General features: G+C 44.4%; 1 protein-coding gene across 1 annotated transcript in view; it reads right to left on the reverse strand.

The window, feature by feature from the left end:
• CUNH10orf90 (chromosome unknown C10orf90 homolog) overlaps nucleotides 1-11,504 on the reverse strand; it is a 58,003-nt gene extending 46,499 nt beyond the window's left edge. Inside the window, exon 1 of the mRNA XM_042019567.1 lies at nucleotides 11,187-11,504. Within this exon, the coding sequence (XP_041875501.1) occupies nucleotides 11,187-11,322 (136 nt within the window). The 5' untranslated portion in view covers nucleotides 11,323-11,504. The remainder of the gene's footprint in view (nucleotides 1-11,186) is intronic.
• Nucleotides 11,505-14,096: the final 2,592 nt, after the last annotated feature.

The following is a 14,096-nucleotide window of genomic DNA, read 5'->3' on the forward strand; positions in this document are numbered from 1 at the left end:
AGATGCACTAAAATCACAAATTCAGAAGATGAACAGGAAGAGGTATGGGGAGATGTGAAGCTCCTGGGTAGACGCATGCACATTAAAAGAGAGATTTTCTGCACAGAGTGTAATTAAACCTCGAATCTCAATGACCATAATCAGGACAATGAAGTAACTGACAATCCACAACAAAATTCTACCCTTCCCAAGGAGTAAATTGATCAAATCACTCCATCACACCGTTATTTTAATGTGTATAAATTGCAAAGACCACAACAGAAGGAGTCCATAGCTGCAGCCCTCTATGATGTATTTTTACAGAGCAATCCTCTAAATTAACAAAACAGAACCAAGTTTAGAGGTTCCCCTTCATGCTCATTTAAGCCAAAGCAACATGCACTGGGCTGAGGAGGAAATGTCTGCTCTAAAATAAAAATTAAGTTGTTTATTGAAACACAAAGCAGCACATTCAAGGCTTTTGCTCATCCCGTGTTACAGGAGGATATTTTAGAGGGCAAGGTCATAAGTTTAATATTCCTTATTGATGCTGGGAAGCAATGACAGATTTATTGTAAAGATTTGTCAGCAGCAGCAGTGAGGTCACTGTGCCCCAATAAACAGAAAATGTTCATTTACCTGTAACTCTACTCCAGTTAAACACTTCCTTACCCAACCCTTTGGCTGGACAAAACATGTATTTACCATATAAAGCTCGAATTCTGCATCAATATTCAGCTAATTGGAGGTTTGCTGTCATTAATTTAGATAATATACATTCATTTCACATAAATAGCTTCTAGCAGCTTCTTTAATTTAACCTTTCTTTTGGCCTGCTTTATTCACTGTCACACAACCAGCAATTGAGAGCTCACAAATGACCTCCTGTGCCACAGCCCTGCCATAACAATCAATGGGAGGAATTTCATAAAACAGATTAAATTCTACAGCATTGGCTGTGATGAATTAGTAGAATTTGTTCCCTACAGCTGCTCAGAGTTCATCTTTGATTTTTAGCTGAGTTTTGGAAAGAGTAAACCAGGGACACATTGTAGTTTTGTCACCTCCATGGCTGGAATGGAACTAGAGCCACAGCATCTGCAGAAGCAAAACTTTTAAAGATTTTTTTGCCTTTTATCTCCCTTATGTCTCTGCTTAAAACAATGTCTGAGGAGGGACTTCCCATGACAAAGTGTTTCTGTAGAAATTTTGAGATTATTACAATTATTCTGTAATGATGATAGCTTCTGCCTGCTGTCACACCACATCACAATGAAGCAGAGCTGAGGATCATTTTCCCACAAAGCTTCAAAGGTAGCAAATGATCCCAAGGTAAAAAACGAGCTCCAGCACAGCAAATCACCCAATGTGTTTTGTTCAACACTAAATTATTATTCACCATTTAAATTAAGGATTGCAAGGGAAATTCATCCCGAGCCTTTTCCATTTCCCTCATACTCACAATTTGGCTAATGAACCAAGAAAGCAATTAGTGAAACATCTCAATTTATAGCAGGTTGAGGTAATCTCTAGCCAGGGCACAGTTAAAATTCCTGCACTGTGAAAAGGAGATTTTCATCTCCTGGAGCAGCTCTGGGGAGTTAATGAGCCCTCCTAATACAGAGCACCAGCAATGGCACAATCTGTCATTTGTGGCTGTCCCTGCATCCCTGGAAGCGTCCAAGGCCAGGCTGGATGGGGCTTGGAGCAGCCTGGGATAGTGGAAGGTGTCCCTGCCCATGGATGAGCTTTAAGGTCCCTTCCAGCCCTGGGAGCACAGCAGGGATGTCCACAAGACACAGAATTTTTCTGAGCCTTTTATCCCATGCAGCTCAGTTAAACACCCACATGACATCGAGGAGCAACCCATCCAAGACTCCACAGCACTCTAAGGTGTGCATTTCCCAGCTCCCCAGGTTTAGAGGGATTTCATTTCCATGGGAGAGCACTTCCATGGATGATCCTCTGCTGATCTTCCTCTCCATCAGCCTGTGCCATCCCAATGGGAAAAGGGGAGAAGCAGAGAAGGGAAGCACTTACATGGGAAGTGGAGCCTGCCTGACTCCTGCACAGTTAATGAGCTCCAGAGTTGGATACGATTCAGGAATTGCACATGGACATGCTCAGATCACTACAAAAGTGCAAGAAATAATTCAACCTACCCAAACATTATTGAGCTTTAACCAATGGATGACTCAGGAAAGAAACCAGGGGGTGTGAACAGCTTAATGCAAGCAACTTTTCAGCACACAAAAATAGGGAATAAGGAAAACAAGGCTGCATAAGGAGCAGGATACAGGATGGAAAATAGAGTGGCAATAACATAACTTAGTGGGGTGCTGCAGTATTTTGCCTAATAATGATTTGTGCCTGTAAAATTTTAAGGGGACCTAAGCTGATTAGGTACATTTGTTATTTTAAGACCTTATGATAAGACTTGTGATAGATACTCCTATAGCAAGGATTTGGGAATGGGCAACAAACACGGGAAGGGTTTTGCTCTGATTTTTAAAATGCAGTGCATCAATAACCACAACTTAGCTAAAAAAATAAATGCTTAATTGAAATTCAACCAAAAGCTCCCCTGAGGCTTGGGCTCAGTTGGATGCTGGGTGGGAAAACCAGCCTCTCCCTTTTCCTTAGAATAGCAAGGAAAAAGGAGAATGAACTTGACTTTATTTACAGCAATGGTAATCTTAGGAGAAGCATGAGCCTGGGTAATTGAGTCAGGAACAGGAGTGGAAGTCTCCTGTGACAGCCTGTAACTGTCAGAGTTCCAGTCAAACGCAGCAGACACGGATTCAAGTCATATTTGGAATGCCTGGATAGTGCCTGGATCAAACCTGGCCTCCAGACCTCTGGAGAGCTGCTCCTCACTGCAGCTTGGTCCTTCCACTCTGACACAGAGAACATTAACCAGAAAACTGCACAGCTACTTCTCAACTTGATGCTGACAACATTTCACACAGAACTGCATCAAAAATTCCATCCCCTTAGCAACTGGGAGATTCCTGCTCGAAGCAGAGATGGGAAGGACAGGGCTTTGGGAATGTTAGAGGCAGGCAAGGATTCTGTGGGTGTGAAATTGTTGGCAATTATGTCTGATCACTGGCTGCACATGTTTTTGCTGAATGTGTTCAGATGTACTGGAGAAATTGGCCTGAAGTATTTACTGAATTCTGGGAGGCCTGATTAAAATAAACTGTTCAAGACACTTGTACTGCACAGAGACTCTGGAGGCCAGGGAGAGCTCTGGACGTGTCAGACACCAAAACAACAACAAATTAAAGAAAGGAATTGGCTCAGGAAATATTACTGCTGTTCCTGAAAACAAGCTAAAGTGCAGTTGCTACCTGAGGAGCACAAAGGGAAAGAGAAAGAACACGAGAAGCAATAAAGTGGAATTTGGATGTGGCAGAGAGGCTTGCTGCAGATAAATGATGCACCAAAAATGAGCACCAGTGGTTAAGAACAAATTATTCCATGGTGTCCTGCCATGCCCATCGAGGCTGGAAAGGCAGTCCTGGGGTGAGAGAAAACACCCCTTCCTTTACTCTTCCCACAGCTGCCAGACCCAGGGCAAGGCTCCATTTACCAGGCTGGAAACACAGGCAGAAGCACAGGTTTCCTTGCAGCTCACTGCTCAGGTTTCTCCCCTCTGGACCTCTCTGACCTTTCTGCTCCCCAGGCTGGACAGGCTCCTGGAAAGAGCCACCAAAACAGCTCTTTCAGTTTGCACAAGCCACAAACCCCACATCCAGCCCTCTTTCCTTGGAGGCTTCCACGAGCCTTCCCGGAGCAGCGCATTTGATCAGGGAGAGGTTCACAGGGAATGACAATTTGGGAGTGGAATTATTCCCAGTCAGGCACTGCAGGAATCACAGAATCCTCAAATGGTTTGGGTTGGAAAGGACCTCATTCCACCCCTGCCACAAGCAGGGACACCTTCCCTAATCCAATGGTCCAGAATTGTGATCCCACCCTGCTGCATCCACCGCTTCCAGTGCCACCCCCACAGGGGGAGAGCAGCAGCAGCACGAGTGGGGCCCTTCTCACAGCCCCCCAGTGAGCCCTGAGCAGGAGAAGATCCCCTGGTTTCATGGAAGAGAGCTCTGAGACCCATTTCCAAGCCCTTTTATCTTCCCACCTGCAGGAGAACAGGACCTGCAGTGGTGTTTGGCTCCCGCATCCTCCTCCCACAGACAGCAACCAAACGAGCCCGTGTTTCCCACAGGAGAGAAGAGCAAGGAAGCTGTTTCTGATCACTCAGCTGCTGGGGGAAGGTTTGTGTGCTGCCCAGGGAGGGTTTGGTTTTGGGCAGCTCAGCGGTGCTCAAATTGTCATCAACCACGCAGGGGAGCCCAGAGACCAGTGTGGACCCCGGGCCAAAATCCTGCTCTCCTGCCTCCAGAGAGGATGCAAAAAGATGATGAAGTTTTATTTAATGATCTCCTGGTGCCACTGTGAATGTGGGTACCGAGGAGATGCAGAAGTGTGGCTGTGTTAGGGGTGACTCCCCAGGCCACAGCTGAATTTCGTGTTTAAGGCAAAGCCTGAGCTCTTTGGATGAGGAACAGATCATTTTCCCAAACATAAAAACACTTCTTTGAGCACAGAAGCATTTTCTGCTACCTTACCCATAAACTCCAGATTAATCTGCTGTTCTAAAGTGTTTATAGGTAATACCATGAGAGTTTCCTTTTAAAGAGGTTTATGTTACAGCTAAATTGCTGGCTTGTATTCCAAAATCTCAGCTGCGAGATCCAACAGATTTTGGGGGGTCTGCAGGATTGATGTGCTCAATTTCTGCCTCTCAGATTCTCCTATCTGCTTTTTTTCAGTCATCCTGCTGTAAGGCATTTCTCCAGGAAGGTGATTTTCCTTCCTGTTCACCATATCTCTGGCAGAAAATGCATTTTAGTGAACTAATTAAGTAGAGTTGGATTGTACATCAAATATCAGTAATAATATCAGGCACTAACGCTCTGTCTGCTGTGAGAACAGGTTGCAATACACATTGTACCTGTAATACATCACTGGGATAATGATTTGATGCATCTGTGCTGTTAAATCCTCCCTTGGCAGAGTGACCAGCAAGCAAAAGACTCTGGAAATATTTATGGGAAAGAGGATAATGTAGTGGTGGAGGAAAGGATCCTCCTCCATGTGCTGTCCTTCCCTGGACTTTTCCTCCCAGCCACATTCCCACAGCTTGTGTGAGGTTGTATCCCCACCTTCCTCCTCCTCCTTTTCTGACCCTCCAGAGTATGAGCAACTCTCCTTTTCTGTATTCTACTAATTATTATTAATTAAACTCCTGTGCTATTGAAATTTAGTGTATCCCAGAAAAACCTGAGCTAAACCAGCTTCTGTTTTTAAATATCCTTTTCCCCTCCCAAAGGATTCCAGAGTCCTTCACAAGCTACAACCACAGAATGATTAAAACTAGAGCCTCCCTTGAGTTCAATTTTAATTCCATGAGAGTTAATTTATTTGAGTAGAACACACTGATAACTTGCCCTCACTTCCCATTTCTGTGGAATAAAGAGGCAGATCTTAGCTAAGCAAAACAATGTCCCCGGGAGAGGAAATTCTTGAGATGCTCCAAATGCAGCACCTGTAGCTGGTGTTTCTTCTCAAGTGAAGAGAAGTAAAAAAGGATATTTGTTTGTGAACAAAGTTCACAGAACACTTTTGGAGAGTGCCAAACCTAATTCCTTGTTCATCAAGCTGTGATCTCCCCCAAATCCAGGATACTGGCAGCTCTTAATGACCCACTCATCCTCTTATGTCCATAACTCCCCAAAAGTAGCCATGAAAAGAAACAAAAAGTATTAAGTATAATAAAAACATAAAGTGCAATAATGGACTCCCATAAATTGTCAGTGCCCAGGTTCATTTGGGCACTGGGGGATGGAAGCACAAGGCTCACATCCATCTCCATTAATATTTTCAGCCAAAGGTTAAAGAACAGTAAAACAAACTAAGCTGTCAGAGAAAATACATATTAGCATTTAGATTAACAGTTATTATCTCCATTTCCCATCAGCAGCCAACAGCGAAATACGTGATGATGGCTCTAGATATTTTTTCAGAAAGGTTAAGGGGTCGCTGGATTCAAAGGGCTGGGAAAGACTGGCCTGGGAGATAAATGGCCTGCCCCTGGCATGTGCTGTGCATCCTCAGTACATCTGGACTCTGGATGGAATTAAAATTCACATTGCAGCAGCAATTAAAAGACAGAAGTAGGTCAGGAGCTGTTGTTCAAGGCAATGTGCAGACAAGGAAAGAAAGGAAAAAACCCAAAGCAAGCAGCGTTTGCCTGCAAAAAAAATCAGCCTTGAGAAACTCTGTAGGATAAGGTAACAGTGAGAGGATGAAACAGGGAAAGGAGAGTTTGGGTGGTTCAGTTCTGGGCTCAGCAGACAAAGGCTGCTCCCACTGGGCAGCTCTCAGGCTGCACGGTGACATCAACTCCTTTATTTTACATGGATCAAATGTTTTATTGCACATGGAAAGGGTTGTCTGAGAGACCCTCCCACAGTGCCCTCCCTGCTGGGACAGTGCCCGTTCTGGTGGGAACCACAACCAGCTCCAGGCACAGAAAACGAGAATAAACCCACACTGCTTCAATTGCTGCTTTAAAAACAGAGGGATTTGGTGCAGTCACCTGCAGGCTGGCACAGACCCTCCCTGCAGGCTGCTCCTCTGCTTTGCAGTGCTGCACAATGCCCTTAATGCAGGTGAGGGATGCTGGGGGCAGCTCATTTTTGGTCCCTCAGCCACAAGAGCAAGAAGAGGGTTGAACAAAATTGAGCAAAGTGAGAGCCAGCCACCTAATGTCGATTAAACCTTATTTTCAGCATAATCTGTTCTTAAAGGTGTCCTGTTAACCAAAACTACACCAAGAAAGAAAGTTCTCTCCTTCTGCAAGAATTTGCAGGGGAACTTTGCCTGTTAAAGTTTGATTTTATCAGGAGAGAGAATTTTAAAGTACTTTTACATGCTCCAAAGAGCAGCAGTTGGTTTCAGAAGAGGCAGAAGGGCTGAAGAGAGAAGCTCTCCATGTGTGGCCCTGGGCTCTGCCTTGCCCTGCTTCCCACGGGAATTTCCGAGCCAAGCCCTGCCAGGTATCTCCCCAACCTGCCCAGCTGTGTGTGCTCAGCCTCCCAAACCCATTTTCCATGTTTACAGCTGCAAGTGGCACTAGGACTCGAGAGCAATAGAAGCAGAAAACTAAATGCAATCAATTAAATCCAAAGAGATTTGAAACCCAATCCCAGAGGTGCCCCAGAGCACCCACGGGGACTGTGGCCAAAGTCACCTTCTGCTGCTAAAACACTTTTTTCCATATGTTTATCCTGGGCCATCCTACAGACACAAGGGAAATTGTATCCATATTCTCTTGACTCTATTCTTCTTCCAAAAGACAGCCAAATATTTAGCAATAGCTAATTTTGTCCCTGGTTATTGTGTGATTCCCACACTCTTTTGTCCCCTGCGCCTCCTAAATCCTGCACTGATGGGCTTTAATCACCAGGAAAGGTTTGGATACAGGCAGAAACCACATTTTTAGTTGTTTGTGATACAACCCTATGCAGGATCCTAACTATTAATGGTAACACACCAGCAACAAGTAGGGATACAACACGGGGAAGGGAGGAAAGGGAATCCACCTTCACAGACAGCAGTCATGGTGTATTCCCCACAGGAGATCGCCCAGCTGCTCTCAGTGGGTTGTCTGGTGTGTGACTGCCGTGTTCCAGCATCACGTTATTAATTAATGCAGCGATTAATGCACATCGCTGATGGCAATCTGGGACCGCACGCAGAGGTGGGAGCGTGGCTGTCCTCGGCTCAGCTCCCTCCCCAGGGATGCAGGAATGGCTGATGAAACAAGAGCAGCGCTGTGCGAGAAGAACACCTTTGAAAACGCCCTGGGGGATATCGGGGCTGGGCTGGGTCACCAACAGAGCGAGGAGTGTTGGGAGCTCTGCTCCTCCAGGCCTGGCTGCTCCCAGGCTGGGATTTACAGCAAAGGAGCTCATGGAGGACAAGGGAAAACCTTCGTTTTAAAAACATGCATTGCAGCTTTATCTGTCCGGAGTCATATGTTAAATACGACATGCACAATCACACCAGCTCAGCTTTTCCACTTAAAATTACAGGATCATGGAATTACCAAGGCTGGAAAAGACCTAAACTCATCAAGTTTAGCCTTCAACCAAAGACCACCAACCCTAACAACGAGAGATATAAGAATGACATATCAGTGATCACAGAAAACACCTTTTCCATACACAGTTTGCACCAGAAAACCCCAAACCCAGCTGTTCTACACTGCTGCACGCACCATTTTTGATACCAAACAGGCTGAACCATTCCAGAGCATTTTTTGGTCAAGTTTGAAAAACTGTTCAACCAATTTGCTTGAACAGCCACCTCTAAAATTCTCAAAAGGTAATAAAAACTAAAATGGGCACTTGACCTGTGTGCCCAATTCCAGAAGGAGATCCTCAAATAAAAATAGCTGCATGTGTGGTTTGGGGTTTTATAGATATAATTCAATAAAGAAGAACAGATGTAAAAAATGTACTTTCAAAACTTGTAAAGTTCAAATTAAGGTGCAAGCAACGCTTGCGGGGTTCTGCAAGGATTAGGAACCGACTCCACAGGCAGGGTTCAGGGACAGAAAGGGACTTCCCTAGAGAGAATCAATGCTCCTGGACTCTGCATGGAGTAAGAGAAGGGAAATGCTGCCCAGGGTCACTCCAGCCTCTCCCAGGCAGCAGTGGCACTCTGCCCACCCCCCCAGCCCCTTGGCACTGGGGTCATTTTAGGGCTTCCAACTCTCTGCTGGCCACAGGAGCGATGTAACCTCAGCATTAAACTGCTTCAGTAGCAAATAAATACTGAAAATCTACTAAAGCTCATTTTTAAATTTAAACCAGCCCCATCTTTGCCGTGTAAGAAAGCTGGTGAGAGAAAATCAGCTCATTCCTGATACCTCCATGCAATAAAAAGCCAATAGAGACTTTATACCAACTTCACTTATAACTAAGGTTTTAATACCACCTGGAATCATCATCCAGTGCATTTTTACTTCTGATTTTTTGTATTTAGTCCCCTTCAGGGTGCACGGAACAGAATTTTCCCCCAGAGGAGGCATCTTACCAGAGCAGTGACTGCACAAGGTAACTCGCCTCCACCCCACCACTGCTGGCAGCAGCACAAACACAGAGCAGGAAGAGCAGTTCATGACTATTTATACTTCACAACCCCATCCTGCTGAAAGCTTTTAAGTAATTAGTTTTCCTCATTAGCAGATGCACTGCCTGGGGAAGGGCACACAGGTGCTCCCAAGCCCCATCCTGGATTACAGGGCAACACCGCACAGGCTGGGAGGGCAAAGCTCAGAAATGCTGAGCTGGGCTGGTGAAAAGGGCAGCAGAACCACCACATTTAGATAAAAATGTATCATTCCAGCAAGATCACAGAACATAACAGCAATAAAAATCATTCCCAGGACATTACCACAATCCCCCTGTATTTAAGTCAGATGAACAGTGTTTGTCAACATCACTTCTAGGGAAACACAAATATACTTTAAGGGATATCAGGTCTCAGGTGATTTTTTTTTGCGCTAAAGTTGCATCCTATCCTAAAAAAAAAAAAAAAAAAGAAATTATGCATCCCACAGACCAAAAAGTGATTTGCAAACACAGGGAACAGGGTGAGCCAATAAAGCACGTGGGGCTTGTACCTTCTCCCTGCCACATCTCATACATTATCCCATTCTCTTTCATGCTTTCAGAGGCAAAACGGACATCAGGTAAAGCCTAATTCAATATTATCACTAATGCATTCAAATACATCACCAAGAGCTGGGTTGCTAAAATTGCACTGCAGAAAGAAACCACATAAAACATTGTTATCTCCTTGGAAAAGCTGGGCCTGGTGCTCCAGCACCCACTGATGTCTATTGAAAGCACCAGGATTACTTTCCTGAGTAAGGATTACTCCCATGATTAAGGAGTGCAGGATTACATCCATTCTTTGCATATCTCCTGTTGTTTACATACCCCTATTTTCACCTCTTGGTTTTTTGTTGTTTTTTTTTTTTTTTTTTTAAACACGGGGCATTTAATTACTGTTAGCACCAGATATCATTGTGCTGTACTTTTATCCCTTCAAAATTTGGCTGGGTTTTGGATTCCAAATAAAAAATGCTTTTGTGATCTAAACAAAGCAAATAAAGCGGAAGCAGCAGAATGTGGACCATGCAACTGAAAACAAATAAAAAGAGGGGGAGCTTGTTATCCACAATCAAGACTTATTCAGGATTCATCTCACATCCCTGCTCCTACCCATGGCCTCTGCTCTTGGGAGCTGATTGTTTTTGTATCAATTTTTTAACTGTGCCAAGGACTGAGTTACCTGAGAGCTCCCAGGCACTGCTGACAGGATCACTGCTGGAAAATAGCAGCACTCAGACAATTGAAACAAATATTACAGGTAGGTCTGCTGTTAATGATTAATAAATAAAAACACTTCGATGTTTTTCACCTGATAAAGACAGGGTGAGAGTTGCTTTAGTTCATCACTGCCACGTGCTTTACATATAAAATAGATCTCCTTCTTATCCTTAGGAAAACCAAGTTACTTTCCCCCTACTTTACGGTAAAATAGAACATTTAACGCAGAGTTAGGACTTCATGCAGAGTAAGAACTTAACGCAGGTCTCAGGTCATGTTCTCAACCCAATGACCAGGGTATTTAACTGAGTAAAAAAACAACACCACAAGTTAAACTTCCAACAGGGAACCAACTTTTTTTTTTATGGAAAGTAAAACTCCTTTCAGGTTCTCGCATTTGACACTGAATTACATTCATCTCAGTTCGGGAAAATCATAAATGGAACATAAATATCTTCAGTTTCAGTAGTGTGCCACGGGGGGTTGAAAATTTAAATACCACCAGGTAACTTCAGAAGGCTTGATCGTAACTTTGGTGCCAGTTCTGTAGGTACTGTTTACATATTCCCCAGCGTTAAAAAGAAAGGCGTTCCCTGCCTTTTTTAGGCTTTCTTTAAATCACTTCCAACCCCAAGAGAAAGCAGACTATTCTCAGGAAGACCGGCACAAGAGAGAGGAAGAGAAAGGAGGTCACAGGAGGCTCGGAAAACCCCAGAAGTATCCCGCACTCACCCAAAGGCCCCGCTGCCCTCCAGGCAGGGCAGCTCACGCTCCAGAACATGCGAGGGACGGAGGGCTGCGCGTCCCGGGAGCGCTCGGGCGGCGCCTGCAGCCGGGGCCGCGGAGCCGGAGCCGCTCCCGAGGGCATTCCCGGCGGGATGCGCTGCCCGGCCAGCCCCGCTCGGGCTGGTGACGGGGACAGCCAGGAGCTGCCAGCCCTGCCTGCCAGGACATCAATTATTCACCCTCCAGCGCCCGCGGCAGCTGCGGCAGCTCCGGCGGCCACGGCAGAGCCGCTCACTGGGTGCTTTGTGTCCCGGGGAAAAACTGATCCAAACTCCTGGGGACGGGAAAAGCGGCGGGTTTATTTAGGCTGACCGGGGACAATTTGTGTCCCAGTTGTGTCCCCTCACCCTTGGCTGTTTGGTTATAAAGGCACTGTGTGAACAGTTCATTTTCTTGATTTAAATATTGAATAGCCCTCTGTGTTTAAATTTAAATATCCCTCTTTCTGAGTGTTCTGGAGCACAGTTAAGAGGAAATCTCCAAATATGCTGCTCGCACATATTTCTGTGATGACCTCCTGGACTTTTAAACAGCCAACACCTGTTTGCCAAAATGTTCCTGTTCTAAGCATGAGAGGAGGGGAAAAAAGCAGCAAATTCATAATTTGCTTAAAAATACATTGCAGTGTTATTTCTGAAATTATGTTTTGAAGGAGATTTTTTTCACGGTGATATTTTAATTTTTATTGCAAGGTTTTAGACCGATCAGTACTAGCACCATTCTTTTTCACAATGTTTGCCATCTAGGAATCATTAATAACTGAAAATAATAACAATTTAATAATCATCCTTCTGATAACTGATCACAAGACTAATGATGGAACACAAGGAAGGTTTTTAATCATTTACCTGTGTAGTTATATAATGCCTTAGTGGGATAAACAAAGATTGACATCATTTTCTTTGATACTGCTAAGAGCAGCACTGGAGTATTGCATTAATTTTGGTATCCATGTTCCAAATAGATCTGCAGAAAAACACTATTCAGGAATTATTTGAACTCAGTAAAGCAAATTAAAAAGATGTGATTCAAACTGGTTTGCTGTGCAAAAGGATACTGAGAGTTAATTTGATTACAGTGCACCAAGGGCTTGTCAAGGAGAAAATACCTTTAAGTACTTCTGAGGTAGATATTTCTTTGGAGACAGTGATTACCTACTACAAGAATGTTCTGAGTACACCAGTGACCTCTGCATTTCTTAGCTACCTCTCTAGAAAATATGCTTTTGCCAAACAAACAACAAAAAGTTACAGAACTTAAAATGCAGGGAGCGTAAGAGCAGATTCCTTTAAATCCTTTCAGAACTGCATTGTGGTCATGTCCTTCGTTGAAGTCCCCAGCACCTTCCTATCAACTGCATGGGGTGATTTGAGCAATCTTTAAATCAAAAAAAAAAAAATTGCAATGATTTCAGGATTTCACCCAGAGAACCATGGCATTGTAATGCAAATGAGGCTGATGAATGTTTCATGGCAGACTTCAAAATGTTTGCTGCTGAGCCTTTCTGGAACAGCCCAGGTGGATGCACTTTTCCTCCCACCTTTTTCTCATTATTCCAGTTAGGATAAGAAAGAAAAACAACTTGGGGCACAAGGACATGAGATAATTTGATTTTGCTTTGTAGAATTATAAATGAAGCTTATTTCTGCCTCTAATATTCTGGCTCTAGACAGGTTTAGACTGAGAAAAACACAACTTTATTCAGTGTTTGATGTAGATGGGACTGAAGGACTCTTAAGACTTTGATCACCAGCTTAAAACTGCAGCACGGACAGAAGGGTTTGTGATTATCTGCTGGATTTTGGCACAAGGCAGAATCTGCTGTTCCTTCCAGATTGCAGGTGCACTTTGGAGGTGGTGATTACAGAGATGACTGCTGAGGTCACCCCCTCCTATGGTGGACTTGTGACAACAGCCAAAAAAAATGTGTTTGCACCTGAACTGAATGCTGGAAATGTCCTTTAGGATATGTGCAGCGTGAAAGGAAAGGTTAGGCTGCAAGGGAGAAGATAGCCAGGCAGAGATATTGGCCAAGGCAGCCCTTGGAAGCATTTCCCAGCAGGATGCAGCGAGCCCAAATCCACTCCTCATTCTGCACATAAAATGATATCTCTGGCTGCAGCTGGGGATTATGCAGGTCCATATCAGCCCCAGCCCCGGAGCTGGCATGTCCTGCCACCCCTCCACAGGTCTCCAGGTGGATGGTGAACAGCAAAGAGTGCAAGGGGCACAGAGCAGGAAAAGGGAATTGCTGCCTGTTGGTGCTACAGGAGTTTTGCCTGGGAAAAAAAAAAGATTGACAGAGTTGTAGCTCAGAGTCCCTATTCAGACAGTGTCACACATGCAAGGCAGTGACAAATTATGCTTGACTGTGCTTGAAAGCTGCAGAAATGTTGAGTAGGGAGATGGGGTTCCTATCCATTGCCATCAAAATATCATCTTTTAGTGCTGTTGACAGTTTAATAGCTACTTCTGGATGGTGGAAAGCGTTGTGAAGTGCTGCCACTGTATTATTAACCCGGGCTGGAGCTTCCCTGCAAATGCAGAGCGAAAATCCACACAAATGGAACTTCTGAAATAGTTTTTTGGATTAAAGGTGCACTGGTCACAACAGGAATTGTATCTCTCTGTCTGCATCTCAGGGGGATCCAACAACTCTTTAACCCCCGATTACGTTATCATGTATTTTCTGAGATCACAGAATCATTAATGTTGGAAAAGACTCCAAACCCATCAAGTCCAACCATTAACCCAGCACTGCCATTTCCGTCACCGAGCCACATCCCTAAGCACATCCCAAGGGCAAATTCCATTCCACTTAAAAAATCCAGATGATGGAATTCCACTCTAAAAATC

The sequence above is a fragment of the Corvus kubaryi genome, unplaced genomic scaffold, assembly GCF_017639235.1.
Source record: "Corvus kubaryi isolate FWS band 111438036 unplaced genomic scaffold, C.kubaryi_AGA036_p1.0 138, whole genome shotgun sequence".
NCBI classification, from domain to species: Eukaryota; Metazoa; Chordata; class Aves; order Passeriformes; family Corvidae; genus Corvus; species Corvus kubaryi.